We start from the raw sequence: 16,707 nt of genomic DNA, 5'->3' as shown, positions 1-16,707 counted from the left end.
GTTATTTATGATTAAATTGTATTTGGGAAAATACGAATGACTAATCAAATTCGTCACGAAGCAAATATTGTACTGTTGCTAGGTTTTATTGTATGCTTGCAATATTGATTTATTACTTTATCAATTTGTGTTAGGATACCAAAACAACTATTACAGAATACATAATATATAAATATATAATGTCAGACTGCGCTTTAGAATATTGTAAGCGTTTCTACTTAAAGTTCGCATAGATATGTAGAACTATTTCCTTTGATTTATTAAAATCTAGTATCGAAAATAACAAAAATGTTATAATAAAATATATAACCTAGAACTATGACTACCATCATTATAATTATATATAGCTATACAACAACTTCATTGTAGAAATATTAACAATTTGAATCCGATTGTATAAATTTAAAATTTTTACAAAAAAAAATTTTTATTTAAGAAATTTAAATTACAATAAAGTGTCTGAAGGTAAGAATTCATGTTTAAAGCAACTAAAGCCTTAAATATATAGACCTAAAAGTTGTAATGCGCCACCATGTTTTTATGTATTTCAAATGCACGAGCAGACTTGGGCAAATAATGTGCGTCAATGAAGTCAGTAACTTAAATAAACAGGAGGTAAAATCGCCTTGGTCGGTTAACAAAAGAGCTCATTTTAATGTTTTAATCGGAACCATAATCGGCTATGGCTATATTTGAAAGTTACTGCTGCACTTCTTCCCGTCGAAAGGGAAGAATTCCTTATACCATACGACTGCGACCCGAAGTATTATACAAGCATAAGAGTGCTATAACACTAATTTAATAAGTATTCTTTTTTCTGTGAAACATGGAATAACCTGTGCTTAAGATATGGTTTAATCATTATGTTCCATGATGTTCTATTTATTATCGACAATGGCGTCCAAATATCGAATAATAAAATAGAACGTGCGATAGACATTTTTTAGTGTAGTAATTTTAATGTGCAGGGCTTATTCCATGTCGCAACTAAGTTTTTTCCAATGTAATCTGGGTTCTCAATGCGTGATATACTTTAATATAGCTACAGGTCGTCACCGAAGATCAGGCGCTTATTATGGAATATGTTGTATGGAACGTCGTTATGAAATAAGGATTTAGATTGAAAAAATGCCAAAGAAATTTTATAACAGTGCTTTAGGTCTTTTTTATGTCTTCTGTTTGTATTACAAGATATCATAACTATATTGTTGCAATAAAAATATAAACCAGCACATAATATTCGTTTAACAAATCGCAGTTTTTCTTGCAGAAGTATAAATACTTCTGATCACAGGGAAAATAACTCGCCTGGACATCTGTCCTTGTTCTATCATTAAACATCATTCGTTATTTCTTAATGGTAGTTATACATAATAACTGTTTTAGAGGCCATAAAAATCGTATTAAGTCAATCGGCAACTTGCTATGTGAAATGAATCGTGAACTGTATCTGGGTGAAGGTTAGTTATTGTTCAAAACACATTAGATATTTTAATGAAACAAAATTAAATGTTATAAGCACGAAACAAACGAGGAATTTTTAAGACATTCTTTTTTAAAAACAAATTTTATTCTTAAAATATGTTTACTAATTTTAAAGTTTCATTAAAGAACGTTGTATTATCCAAATCATATTAGCCTACAGACCCCAATTGTAAGCCGTGGCCACAGATCGCTACGATGACCTGCCTTGTGTCTCGTCTTGTCCAGCGCATTCTCGCGACCATAACTATGTTGTCAGTCCCCACGCTCCGTCTATTAGATTATGATCATCACTCAAAAACCTTCCGGTGTCAACGACCATCGGTTGCATGAGCGATGTGCACTGCCACTTCAGGAGATTTTATTATATTGCTAGGGAAGTTTTAAGTAATAGATTGCTATTGCAATGGCATATTAAAACCTTTTACATAAAATACTTAGTAAAAAAAGATAGAAAAATAGTCGTGATATATTTTTACATTAAAGTAAAGAAAGAGATCTTTCATCTAATGATAAGTAACATACAATTTTATATTACACAATTATGTTTAACATTATGATGTAGGCTTGCTAATGATCAGTAATCTACATAAAATTCTTCTTAGTCGTTTTCTCATCACTGATGGGACGTGTTCAGTCATATTAATTTCCATTACCTTTTTTTCCCACGTTTTTCTGTTTTGGGAAAGTTTTCCTCTGCCTTGCTCGGTGGTGTTATACGCTTTTGTAAGTATGCTAATCCAGGAAGTAGGTTACCGACCTCTAGTATTTTTACCTTCTGCTTTGCCAACAACTATAAACTTCTCCAAATTTTCTGAATTCTTCCGTGCATATAACCGAAGTAATTGACGATTTAGCTAAATAGGAAAGCTATATAGTTTTTGCACAATTGATTTGCAATAGACAAACTTTGCCAACTCTCGTCTCAACAATAACCGTGTACACTTTTATAGTATACTCTACAGCTATTGCAATGCCTCTGAATAATAAATTGCTTTCCATACCTTAAGAAATACTAGTACAGTGAATAAGATTTTTAAGTGTCAATTCAGCTGGAGAATGAATTGCTCTAAACAATGTATTAAGGACATTGGTAAAAGTGATTTGTGGGCTATTCATAGGTTAACCTTCATTGGGAACTATGAAGTTACATATCTTAAGTTAAAAAATATCATTATGTCTATAATGGAAGTAAAATTTTAACATGTGATCATTATAAATAAATGGATTAAAATTGCATTACAAAATTTAACAAAACAAAATTATTCGTTTTATGAACATGTTTAAAATGAGATTGAGTCTTATTATATGTGACCTACAAACACGATGCAAAAAAAGGTTATGTACGCTTTCGTGTTAATGTAGTTGTAAAAAACCAAATTGTATTGCCGAATGTGATCAATTTTGGCGATGGGAGATTTCATATTATGAAATGTTAACATAAGTTGCGTACATAAATTTTGATGGTTTATTTTTTGTATAAGAAAGAAATGTTGAAAGAGATTTAAGAGCTTTGTTCTTTAATTTGTTGCACAAACATTCTAAGTTACATGTATGATGTCAATCCAAAAACTCAGGAGATGATGGATGTTGCAGTGTTGTTTTAAATATTTACAATTGTAAAGAAAGTAAAGTATCACGTTATTTTGGTTAAACAAGATTCTTTAATCGACTGCGTCATTAATAACTTATTAGAGTACAAAGTCCGTCGATGTATTTAGTATCTTATAATATATGCAAAGTAAAACGAAGGAAAATCGCTTACTTGGGACACGTTCTTCGACACCAACGATCCAATCTCCTTCAACTTATCATGATGGGAAAGGTCGCTGGTAAAAGGAAGGTTGGTAGGAGAAAAAAGTCGTGGCTTCGTAACATTAGAGAGTGGACCGGAATCGCCAGCGCTGCTAAGCTATTACGCAGAACCAAAAATAAGGAAAAGAGCAGGAAGCTGATAGCCAACCTCCACTAGTTGGAGAGGCACTTCAAGAAGAAGAATATATGCGAATTATAAAAGAATTTCTGAAATATACATGTTAATACAGGTTTAGCAATCTGGACTTTAAGTCTGATTTGCAATATAGATAATTCTTCTTGGATGCACCCACACTTTGGGTATTAATTATGTAGCAGCACCAATTGCTCACAGAGCCTTCTAAGCGTTGTGTTTATGGTATATAACCCTGTAAGCATCTTTGGAGGAGGCCTATGACTTGCAGTGGGCGTCTATGGTCTGTACCTATGACGACCTATTAATCATCATCTTTAGTCTCAGAACTACATCAAATATATTAATATTTTAACAAAATAAGTTTATCCAGTGTTTGTTACTGCATTTTATCTTATTTAAAAACCAGTAGATAATAATTATTTACAAAGGCTAAGTAAAGTAAGATTCGCACATCTTACCTTATTTTGACTTAAACTTATTACGCAGCTAAGCTACACTGTGACCATTTAAGATTGTAATTGAACAAGTTTGAGACATCATTTAAAGTAAACTCCTCAGATTGTGCAGGAACAATTTTCTGCATTTCTAGTGCTAGTTAAATCCGTTTTAGATATCTTCTTAGTCAGACTGTAAATACCGTTACAATTAATTAGGAACAAAGATACATTTCTATAGGAATTTCTCAATGTTATATAAATAATTATTTTATTTTCTCATTACACCTATTGGTGTTAAATATTTTTATGATGATTAAGACAACCAAATTGCTGGTATAGCAATACAAATTACGTATGGAGCTAAATGTATTCTTAGAAACTATAGAGAGTTTAAAAAATTACATACATTCAATATTACCTCTTATTAATACCTCTGAGTATTAAGTGAATGTCTGTGAACAGGGCTATTAATTGGTACAATAAAACCTCTTCTGTTTATTACAGAAAAAAATTGGCTACATAGTACTCGTTACATTTTTCGTATTCATCCGAAAAAGGTAATCAAAATATAAGAGATTATAAGACAATTTAAAAATAAAAAGGGTCAGTTAGATTTAATCAAAACAAATTCTTAGGTATTTAGGACAGACTGAGCCGGATTTTATTGAAAAAACGTTGATTATTTGTAGTCTCCTGAAACCACTCATAACATTATCAGTAACGAATATTTCCATGAATAGAGTGCGTGACTTTTGATAGCTGGTATCAAAGTTTAAAGGACTGTGTTAAATCATATAGAGAGCATTCTGAATGAGCTTCATGTATTTGAAATGTTATTATATTAATCTATAAAGAATTAAATATTACAGTAATTAATGTTTTGTTAATGGAATAATGAAAGAGCTTTCGTTGTAACATTATTTATAATTGGACTAAGTATACTTGCAAAAATTAAAAATGGAAATTATTCAAAGTTATTTTTTATAATTTAGTTTCTTTTGTTTCAGAAATAATGGCGAAGCTGGTTTTTATGCTAATGTTGATATCGACAGCCCACGCTGGCTACCTCAGTTATTTAGGCAACCAAATGCAGTCACTATTTAATACTGTATCACCCTTTAGTTATCAGTTTACTGGTAGTACCAATGCACCGTTTACACCCAACGCGCAATCTTTGAGGCTTCCTGTAAATGGATATGGGTAAGTAAAATAAAATTAATAACTTCAATAAATATTTTTCTCGAAGTGAATTTGTAAATTACATGGATTTCGGTAAGTAAAATATACAGATACTTTTCCGATAGCCAGGCGTAAGCGAAAAGTCGTTCACAATACGCAGAAATGAAAAATGAACGCTATTTTGACATTTGTGCAATAAAATATCTAGTAAAATTGTAAAATTTCGATATATTAATAATTTTGGTTAAAACAATTAAATTTGGGTTAGTTACTTTAATTTAGAATACATTTGACCAGAAGATTTATTCCGAAAACAAAATAAGATCGCCCGCCTAACGGAAAAGTACTAAATACACTAAACACAAATATTGTTCATTGCACTTTATACTTTGTAAAAAAACAAATTTATTATCAACGAAATAGAAAATAAACGAACTTGTTCGTAAATAAAAGCACTCACAATTCGATGGTTGTGGTTTTATTATTACGTTATTAACAAAAATTCTCAAAATTTTAAAATTTTTAAACATTTTGTGTATTATAAAATTACACGCTTATTTACCTATGCGGTGTACGGCAATGAGCTTACTTGTTAAACTCAATTGTGCAAAAGGCAATAAAATAACGGACATTTTCCTTATGGTCTGTGATAGGCCTTGTTAATATGGACACTCGGGTGATTCAAATAGAAAATAACTTCATTCGAACATAAACTTTTAAACATAAACAGTATAAGCCAATAATATTGACATATAATTAAAATAACAAAAAATAAACAGACTATGCTTTGTCAATTATAATTGATGATTGGTAATACAATCTAATGTTATATTCATTATTGTGTCCTCTTGTTGTTAAAAGTACCTAAATTTGTCTAAATACTCTTCTATAATAGTGCAACTGAAAAATTTAAATTATTATTATCTAATTGACATTACAAACTATGGCGCTTGCCTAAAAAATAGAATCTAGATTTTGCGTGAATATATTGGATTGGTCAATTAAGAATCTTAAAAAAACCTAGACTCAATTACTTCAAACGAGGGCCCATTTAGTTAAAGATTATAAGTTGCCTTAATCTTGGGTAATTATCCCTTATGCTATTATATCTAAGAAAGGGGACAAGCGAATGCTACGCTATAGATTTGGAATGATTTGAGCTTAACTTTGCACAGCACTATGTAGAAAAAACATCACGTTAGTCGAATATTCGTAGTTGTAAAGTTTATCATAGAATGCTGTAAGTAAATTTTAATATGAATGTTGTATATGCTTGTAGTTAAATGTAGTTGTTAATAATATCACAAATGTATGTTGCATGTAAAAATGTACCTGTGTATAACACGTGTATTACCTTCAGTCATGAGACCGTCGCAGCGTCTACGTACGGAGTTCCAGCTTACGGGTAATTTTTTAAATTTTTTATGCATATTTTAATCATTCCGGTATAATACGATGCACCCGGGATGTACTACATAAATTAATACTGATCAACCTAAAAATTGAAGAACCGACATTTTCATAATACGTTTTGAAAATTACTTTCTTTTGTTTTGCGCCAGCTTTATGTTACCTTTTGTTTTTAAATTATGTTTTGAAAAATAATAAACCTCTTTATTTTATTTTTTTATCTATTTTTTATGTGTTGGGTTCATGTATGTGGTATGTATTTTACAGGATATAATATAAACTATTTTTGTACCCAATGGTACTATTTTTTCTATTGGTAATTAAAAAAGTAAAATTGTACATATTTTTTAATAAAAAAGTTCTTTACAGTTTCAGCAATCCACCGCCACCGCTAACTAATAGCTTTGACCCGGCATTACAAACATGTGGTCTTCCTCCTTCATTTTGCGCCAAGTCTCGATATAGATCTATCGACGGCTCTTGTAATAATATACAGAAGCCAATTTGGGGCATGCCTCAGACTCCTTACGGTCGTTTAGTGCAGTATAATTATGGTGACGGTAAGATAAATATGTCATTTATTTAAAAATCTGTTAACCTGTTTCGACGAACAAAAACTTAATTATAAAAATTCAAATCTATATGGAATTCAGGAAATAATACTTCAAATAATCAGTAGATGACGTTAAAATTCAATTAGTTTTTGGAATTAATGACCAAGTAATTTAATTAAAGTATATTCTTTTGTAGGTGTCAGCGCTTTACCCGTTTCCCAGACAGGACGTCAATTACCAAATCCTCGTGAAATCAGTTTAAGACTCTTCCCAGATAAACAACTAATTGATCCAATTTGGAATCTGAACGCCCAACAGTGGGGACAGATTATTACGCACGACATGTCCTTGACCGCCGGTGTGGCACAAACACGTATGTACTGAAACTTTTTTGATAACATTAAGTGGCGAGACGAATGGAACGCTTGTAATCGATATCAAATGACACGTTTTGCTCACAACAATTTAAAGGCAAGAAATTTAAAAATTCTGCGCAGCCTCGTGCTTGTTATTGTTGTCATCTTGAGTAGGTTGCTACGACTAATTGGCCTTGACATCTCACAGGCTACAGAAGCCTTTATACAATATTACACGCACCGTGGTCGGATCAGCTATAGAATTATATGATAATCAAAGACAAATGGTGCCACTCCTTTTATTTTGTTTCCTTAGTTATTATTATCACAATGACTTCTACGGCATTTTAAAGGGTTCCGGTTCTCTTTGTCTTCTCTCCAGAACAGAAGGCCTCAGTAGCCATCTGTTCTGCGCGCTATGTGGCTTGTTCACTGCTACTTCAATTTGCGAACCTGCGGGGCCATGCCGGTTATTTGCAGATCTTGTCAACCTTGATTCGATCTCGTAAAGAAAGCCCGAGTACATATACACATATACATCTCCATGTCTCATTGACTCATGCTAATGACACACAAAGTGAGGCACCACGTGTCAGCGCAGTAACTTACATTCTCGACTTAAAGGGCAAGTATTATAACGGAGCGGATAAGCGGATATTTATAACGAAGTGAATTAACAAACTTTAACGTTACTGCACAAAATTCTTCCGTATAGAAGCTTCGATATAATTTGTAGTTGGTGGCCTGGGCGCATGAACAAATGTACTTTTTAATTTGTATTAAGCAATCAATGTGTTAAGAAAGACCGCTCTCGACGCCTCTATCATAATTATAATTATATGTTGTTTATAGATAAGGATTTACTGACATGCTGCGATGATAATGGGCAATTAGCGCCCGATGCTTCATTCAACCCGACTTGTGCGCCGATCTTAATTCCTCCCACAGACGTTGTTCACGGACCACAGGGTACACAATGTATGAACTTTGTTCGGACTACGACGACTAGAGATAGAGGCTGTACGTCACCTAATGCACCAGCAGAGCCGGTAATATTTTACTAGTGTAAAATTTAATTTTCACCATCCTAATTTAATTACTATCTGTATAATAATAGCCAACCTTTAGAAATACTACCGTGATCAAAAAGTAAGGTGAAATTATCATTCGCATATCCCGTGCAAGTAAGGCAGGTAATTTTTTTCCTACGTTGGTAGGACCGACTATAATATTTGCCAAGCGTCTGTATGTTAATTATCTCCAAAGTAAACGAGTTTTTGTCAAAAGTTTCAATTTTAAGACTTAATTCCATTGGAGCCAATATCATCCAAATTATGGAAAAAGCGTCAAAAAATTGAACTTATATCGGTTTTCAACCACCCCGTTCACCTGATTTGACTACGTGCGACTTTTGACTATTTTGCAAAGTTGTACGACCAATGATAGGACGCTAATATAACGTGATTAAGGAGACAGAGTAGAAAAAGTTCTTAAAAGCTATATCGGGAATAGACTGTTTCGAGGTGTGGAAAAAAATTGGCAAAAGTTCGTTTTATGGGATGAGGAAAACTTTGAAAGGGATCTGCAAAAATATGTAAAGAATTTATGTTCTATGAACAAGTTCACCTTATTTTTATCACAGTACAATATTCGCAATTAAATTGGTTGTCACATGTCACGTATGTATCATATTCATTGATACGATGTTCACACTCACATGTGATATTCTTTTGTATAACGAAGGTCTGGAACCGGTAGAATATATAAAGCTCCAAGGTATAACAATAGAATCTTAATTACCGTGGGGCATCAATTATCTGGCGAACAGATTCAAATCGAAAATATTCGTGGTAAAAAAGATCGGATCAGTTGCGGATGTTGAAAAAGGTTGCATAGTTTATTTCAGTAACTTTCACAATATTATAGTATACTAGCGCGGTGATGCTACAGGAATAAACACGATTTTAGTCCTGTGGAAATGAGTATTTATGCTTTTTATAATTTGGGTTGTAGTGTCTTCACGAGCAAGACATAAACAAGTGTAAATATTGTAAATATTGAGTAAAGCATCTTAATGGATGTATTAAAATATGTATGTTCAGAAAAATATTAACAATTTTTCCAGAGAGTTTAATAATTCATAGACGATAGCACTTCTTCGGTATGATGTGTTCGCCTCCTACATATTTAAATGTTAATTAAATATGTAATTTTACATTCTTTAAAAAAATATAAAAACCACGAATTTCTTTCGCATATTTTTCTTAGGTCTCAAACATTGACATCTGAACAGGTAAAATATTACACGAACCACTTGAAAGAAATAACTTTGTAGTACCTGAATACAATTACCTACTGCCTCAAAATAATTACTTACACGTTTTAACGCGGTTGAGAGATATCATACTACACCGTTCTACTTAACTTAGAGACGTTGCTAATTATACGATTTTTTCTACAGCTAAAATGTTCATCCTTGTGTTAATATTCAAGAAATATATTTGTTAATTAGTTTTTTTAGTTAATGATTTACATGATACATGTTTTTTTAATAGCTGTCAACAGTTACGGCATATATGGATTTGTCTCTCGTGTACGGCAGCAGCGCGGCGCAAGCAGCAGCTATTCGTGCTTACACTGGAGGTCGTCTGACCACTTTAGTGCGCAGTGGACGCGAGTGGCCCCCACAGGATCCTAATATCACGTTGACCTGTGAATCTGCGCTTTCCACTAACGAACCTTGTTATTTAACAGGTGAGATTGTTTGTTGTTTACAGTGTATTTTATATGAAATTATGAATAAATTACTTAGTACTTCCATAGACATTGTAATATCAAAAATAATTGGCCTGTCGCTGTTTAATCATTCTCATATACATCTCCTGACTTACATTGAGACACGTTGGAAATGGCCTAAGTCAACCGACAACTTTGAGAAGGTCGTCTGTCCACCTTGTGGGTAGATGTCTCACGCTGCGATTGCTGGTCTGTGGTCTCCACTCCAGAACCTTATGGCCCCAGTGGCCATACATTTTGGTTGCTATATGGCTCGCACACTGCAATTCCAACGTGTTGTAGAAAAAATAATAACTAAACGATATTTTAGAGCGATGGCGTTATTCATTGATTCAACCTCTTAGTAATAAACAACAATAGCTATCAAAATAGATATACTGTTTCGTACACTGCAGGATTTAGGTGGTGGTATTAATGTATTATACTTCTTATTTTTTGATTTTTTTTTACATTGTTTATATTGCCCTTCCATTTTTATATTTCCCCATGAAACCTTACTTTGTTCCTCAACGAAAATTTTAAAATAGCCAAATTAGTAGTCTTTTTCGAATTTTGCGTTTAGCTACTCGGAAATTCATTGGTATTTAGTAATACAGATACTAATATTTTTTTATTAAAAATTATGTCGTGTTTTTTTGCTATTATAATATTATACATAATAATCATATTTTCATTATTTTAAAGCGAATATTTAACATGGTATTAACCATATAAAAGAAACATTGTCAAAAAAGGGTTTTTTAATTAACCGCAAAGGAAATTTGTTCTCATTTTATAAGTGTAGTACAAAAACATAACAATAAAATTTTGTTATATTAGCACTAGAAACAGTTTTTAGGATTAAATTCAAATTATCTAGACAACATAGTTCACTTAACATTGAAGTAATTTTTACTTTAGGAAGTTTCATTATATCTATTAATTAACAATTAAAAATTAAATTCGCTCGTGTAACTGACGCATGGGCCGTTGGGGTTGAAAGGTTCTCGAGTGGCGACCCCAAGCCAGTAGCCCCACCATTAAGCGGAGCGACGACAGTCACGGAAAATCGCTGTATGCGGGCAGCGTAAGACATTGTGCCGACCTTTGGGGATTGCCTATGCCTTGCAGTGGGTGTCTATCACTGGGCATGATAGTGATAGTAAAATTCATTAATTATTGAATGTTTTAATAAACTGTCAAAGATAGACTAATTTGTGATTTTTTGTAGGTGACATCAGAGTCAATCAGAATCCTCAGTTGACAGTACTTCAAATTATTTTATTACGGGAACATAATCGTATAGCTGATACTTTGGCAAAGTTCAATCCATACTGGGACGATGAGACTATCTATCAAGAGGCGCGCCGTATACACATAGCAGAGATACAACACATTAATTATTATGAATATCTACCTATTTTCCTCGGTGAGTTTCATAAGCAGTTGATAACGCGTGGTGACGGCTTGAGAAATTTCAAAACAATAATCTTAAGTTATTGCTTATACAGGCTAAGCTCTTAACTTAATTTCTTATTGACACTTTACCGGTACACAGTTTCTGGAAGTTAAGTCGTTAAACCTGATCCCAAATTAATTGCATTTTGGATTAATTTTGTAAAATGTTTAACTTAATACAAGAAAATTAAGAAAGGGCAACGAGTCTTCCAGTAAGATAATTGTCAACTTAAAAGTAAAATAATATAGAAATTCTTTTTTAAATAATACTTTGTGTACATAACATGGTTTATTGGTAAAATGTTTAATCAAATTTAATTAAATTTTTGTGTTACATAGGTTGTGAAAGAGTAAAGTAGTTGTTTTATGGCTATCTTCTATAATATAAAATATTAATCACACATTTGTTTGTAGAGTTGATTAATTTATATAATATATTTGCTAGGTTTTCAAAACATGGTCAAGAATAAACTGATATACCCTGGCGCTAATGGATACGTTAATGATTACAATCCGAATGTTAATCCGTCAGTCCTTGATGAACACGCAACCGCAGCCTTTAGACATTTCCATACATTAATAAGAGGATATCTACAGTAAGTAACGAACATAATACATTTCTTGTTCTTATTAATTTGTCTTTCAACTTACAACTTTGTTATGTCATTTTCTTGTTACAGAATGATTACTGAAAGTCGAAAGTTATCCGGTGCGGTGCGTATGAGCGACTGGTTTAACAGGCCGTTGCTGTTAGAAATTAATAACGTATTTGACGATTTGACCCGAGGATTAACTGTTCAGCCGCAAGATTATAGTGATCAGTTCTGGGATACGGAAATCACACAGTTTCTCTTTAAGTATGTTGATATCGTAAGATGTATATACTAAAATATAAGAAATATAAGTACGATTCTATTTAAAAATTAAAGTAAAACTGAAATGTACGATTATATATACGTACAAAAAATAATAAAAAAGATTCAAATTGTTGACTTTTTTTGGGTATGACCGCAATGTTTGAGGCAATGATAATCTTTTATTTACCAACAACGTCAACCCAAAGATTATTTAAAACTTTTTTCCTTTTAAATTTTTCCAAGTTATCAAATTTGGCTGGACTTTTATACTTTTTTTTCTTTTGAAAAAAAAAAATTATTCTTCTGTAAACCTATTGTTGTTACCTCTGTTGTATTAAAGGGCAACTGCCTCCTCCTCTCTTTCCAACCCTGTAGATTCATTATTCGTTCTTGCGAATTTTTCAGTATATGTCTAATAAAAATGTTTGTTTTTACATCATCGCAAAGATTTAATGCGATGGCAGTATATTTGGTATAAGACCCCATTGGCATGTTATCACCACATCTTAGGTAAAAAACACACTTAAATATCAATTTTTGTTTGTATTAATTATCTAGTAATATTCAATCTGTACTGTGGTTTTATTTGAATAAAAAGAATGTAAGCTGTTTTTAGGCGTAACAATACGTACGGCGGAGACTTAAGAGCTACTGACATTCAACGAGGTCGTGATCACGGACTTGGAAGCTATGTTGCCACTCGCGCCGCCTGCAATCTTCCAGTTCCCAATACATTCTATGATATGCTCGACTTTATTTCTGAAAAGGTATACTATGAAGAAATTTAACTTTGTTGTTATATTGATATAGATTAGTCGTCATTTCAGCTGTAGGATGTCGTGAACCAATTTGAAATTAAGAAAAAATGTGCACGCAAAGCCACATGCCAGGCGAGGCAAGAAACGGCACATACCCCGCGTATCAATAAAGATAAAACAACCAGATCTGTACAAATCAAATTATTCTTTCATTCTTTTTTTAACTGAACGAACAGTTTATTACATGACATACATGGTGGTAGGAAAAAGATGTAAAATCTTTAAACAGTTGAATGTATAAGTCAGTTGATATCAAATAATGTATGGCACACCCTATCCAAAGATCAATAGTTTTCGAAATAATAAATAAAGAAATAATATTACATAAGGCATTTTAACATAAATTAGTGTTTACTATCTGTCTATGCAGATTTTGTACCGCCAGAAGCTATTGACCTGTCGTATTTTAATAGAAAAAATGCATTAATACGAGTATAACACATTTTACAGTGCTTACATTATATGAGTTGATTGAAAACATTATTAGAAGATTTATAGCTTTTTGCTTACAAATCAGATATACATCCTATTATTGTTGATTTTATGTGTATCACAATTTATTTATACTTTTTTTATAATTGCCCAATGAATATTTATATACCTATTTCATTACAAAATTGTGTATATATATACATATAATAATAAATAGTGGCGTACTTTCTTCATAATCACTGTCTTAAACCAGTGTTACTTTTGTATTACAAACGGGTATGTTTTATGACATTGTAGTACAACCTTCGTCTTTACCGCGTTTAAAAAGCTTGACTTTGTTTTCCTAAATTGTACCGACACCAGGAATTATTTAGTTCTTAAGGAATTTAATCCAGGCTTAACATATTTCTACATGAATACATAATTCATGCATGTGTAGCAAACTCTTAACTAAAGATTCACAATAAACTTTATTAACAGAATGTGCAAATACTCCAAACTATTTACGACACCCCGGATGACGTGGAACTGGTTGTGGCTGGATCCCTAGAGCGGAATGTACCCGGCGCGCAAGCAGGGCCGACTTTTCTGTGTATCCTCACAGAACAGTTCTACCGGACACGTACAGGAGATCGGTATTTCTATGAAAATGGGGGAGATCATGAGACAGCGTTTTCTCCAAGTAAGTTTAAACAACTATTCTCCTCCTATACTTTGAGTAATCTTTCACAGTTTTATTGTTTTTTCCTCAATTTTACAACCTACGAATTAAAATAGTGTATGTGTAAATATGTTATTGGGAACGGAAAGTAAAGTCGCTTTCTTAAGTTGAATCCACGCGACTACATTTTGAACAAGTTTTTATTTTTAATCAACAACATATTCGCCTTCGTTATCAGCAACCTTTTGCCATCTAGTATATAATTTTAATTGCTGGAGCGGTAAAGTTCAATAGGTATTTCTGTAAAATGTGTCGACAGAGAGGACATTACTTTCCAGTCCTCCTAATATATAGTAAATATAATATAGTACATCTTTATCGGGATTAACATAAACAAACAAAAATAAGCTCCAGGGCTTCATTAGGATCCTACGTTCGGGTCATTTAGTTTTAATGATACTTTACTGTTAGCAAGGCACGAAAGTCGCCAACTAACAATAAAGCTAACGTTACCTAACTTAATCATATTTGGTTGTTTTAGTTATTTATGAAATTAATTAATTTTGACAGCAATTTTATTGTATAAATGTCAAATTAACGTCCGTTTGTTTTTTAGGTATTATAAACGATTTTTCGCAAGAGAGTGACGGCTTGACGTGATATAATGGAAAATTCCAATTTTATGTTTTGTGTAGGTCAACTTGAATCTATTCGCCGTGGTTCGTCGATGGCTCGACTGCTTTGTGACAATGCCGACAACATACATATGATGCAGCCTAAAGCATTCGAGCAAGTCTCACATGGGTATGCTTTTTTCTTAGCTCAATAATATTTATGAATAGAACACAGGGATAAAATAAGCAAGATGTTCACTTAGCTGTAAACGATAGGCCTGCGGAGTGTGCTCCAAAATATTCGTAAAACCAAAAAAAAGCAAAATCTTTTGGAGACCTTTATTTCACATTTTACGTGAAATACTCAGATATATAATCATATATAAATCTAGTTTTACTCTAATATTTTTTTCCAAATTAATAAATATTGATTCCGGGTAAGGAACAAGTCTGGCTTTTGCTATATGTATGTATACTTAAATACATAAACAAAGAGAGTAAATAGTCGGATCACATATGTTTACTGATCCATTATATACGTCTTTCTTCTACTTATGACTTTTATTTAACAGCGAACAAAGTTGTAGATGTATTAAAAGAATGAAAATAAACAATTGGTTATCAGATATTACTGATTTCATTCATGAAATATGTACCGCTGTTTTTCTAGTTATAAGCTTAAGTGGCAATGGCTTGCTTTAAAATTATTTAAAATTCTTAGGAACAAGTTGGTGCCGTGCGATGAACTCCCAGAGGTCGACTTATCTCTTTGGGCAGACACAAATGGATTTTACAAGAAAAAGTGAATTGTCTATAACATTTCTACCTTACATACTGCTTACATAGCATGATTTGTACTTATAAGTTTGCATACGAACTTTACAAAGTATACTTGTTGTCCACTCTCTTTGGTACCAAGTATATATATAAATTAAAATTAAATTATATTCTTCCACGCTTACTTTTATATCTGTATATAGTTAATTTAAAATTATAAATTTATGTAAATAAACGTTTAAGAACTACGTGATTTACATTTAGTGCTATTTTGTAGTATTATTGTTACAACATCGAAACAAATTTGGTGTTCAAATTAATTTTAAAATGTAAATAAATGTTTTTTTCTACTTAAAACTTTGTTTTACTTTAATTCAAGTTAAATTTTTTAATCAGTGTTTTGTTGCATAGACTAAAATAATTTTTCTTTTTTACAGTTCATTACATGTTTGTATTATGTATACGTGATTCAGAAATATAAAAAAAATGACACATTTATTTAGATATGCAATTGTAATTGCGGTCCCACTATGAAAGATATAAAAGTTGTATTAAGTATCAGCAGTATCTCTAGATTGTTTCTAGAATTATTGTTCTTAAAAATGGATTAGAAATAAGTGTAAAAGCTTTGAAGAGGTGAATGACATCGAATATAACTCATTTGATCCCATTATTATATGATATGGTTTCAGAAAGAATAAATAATGTAACGATAAAAATCTTTTTCAAAACTCGGATTACTAAGTATTAAAATTAAATATTATATTACTATCTGTCCCTGTAGATTTTTATTTCTACCAGAAGTTATTGGCCAGTTACACGTTGTTATTAGAAATAGGTACTAGTAGAAGCTTTAAGAATCTTTGCTGGCAAATAAGTTATATACTTACAGCATTAAAGTTTTTAAACCTACTCAAGTAATTTCAAAATATTCTTTGAGTATATT

General features: G+C 32.0%; 1 protein-coding gene across 1 annotated transcript; it reads left to right on the top strand.

Moving 5' to 3' along the window:
* Nucleotides 1–4,881: 4,881 nt before the first annotated feature.
* Pxd (Peroxidase) lies at nt 4,882–16,014 on the top strand. Its single transcript, XM_068769435.1, has 13 exons — nt 4,882–5,070; nt 6,410–6,454; nt 6,829–7,019; nt 7,210–7,386; nt 8,222–8,418; nt 9,925–10,123; nt 11,376–11,573; nt 12,048–12,198; nt 12,283–12,459; nt 13,076–13,226; nt 14,190–14,391; nt 15,066–15,174; nt 15,706–16,014. The coding sequence occupies exons 1-13, from the start codon at nt 4,883–4,885 to the stop codon at nt 15,788–15,790; spliced, it is 2,070 nt and encodes a 689-aa protein (XP_068625536.1). The 5' UTR covers nt 4,882; the 3' UTR covers nt 15,791–16,014.
* Nucleotides 16,015–16,707: the final 693 nt, after the last annotated feature.

This window comes from Battus philenor, unplaced genomic scaffold (genome assembly GCF_028537555.1).
Source record: "Battus philenor isolate CCGP_79_NKW_IND1 unplaced genomic scaffold, ilBatPhil1.0.hap1 SCAF_10, whole genome shotgun sequence".
In the NCBI taxonomy this organism is placed as follows: domain Eukaryota; kingdom Metazoa; phylum Arthropoda; class Insecta; order Lepidoptera; family Papilionidae; genus Battus; species Battus philenor.
The sequence above is the reverse complement of the archived record's forward strand: the minus strand, read 5'-3'. Positions and strand labels throughout refer to the sequence as shown.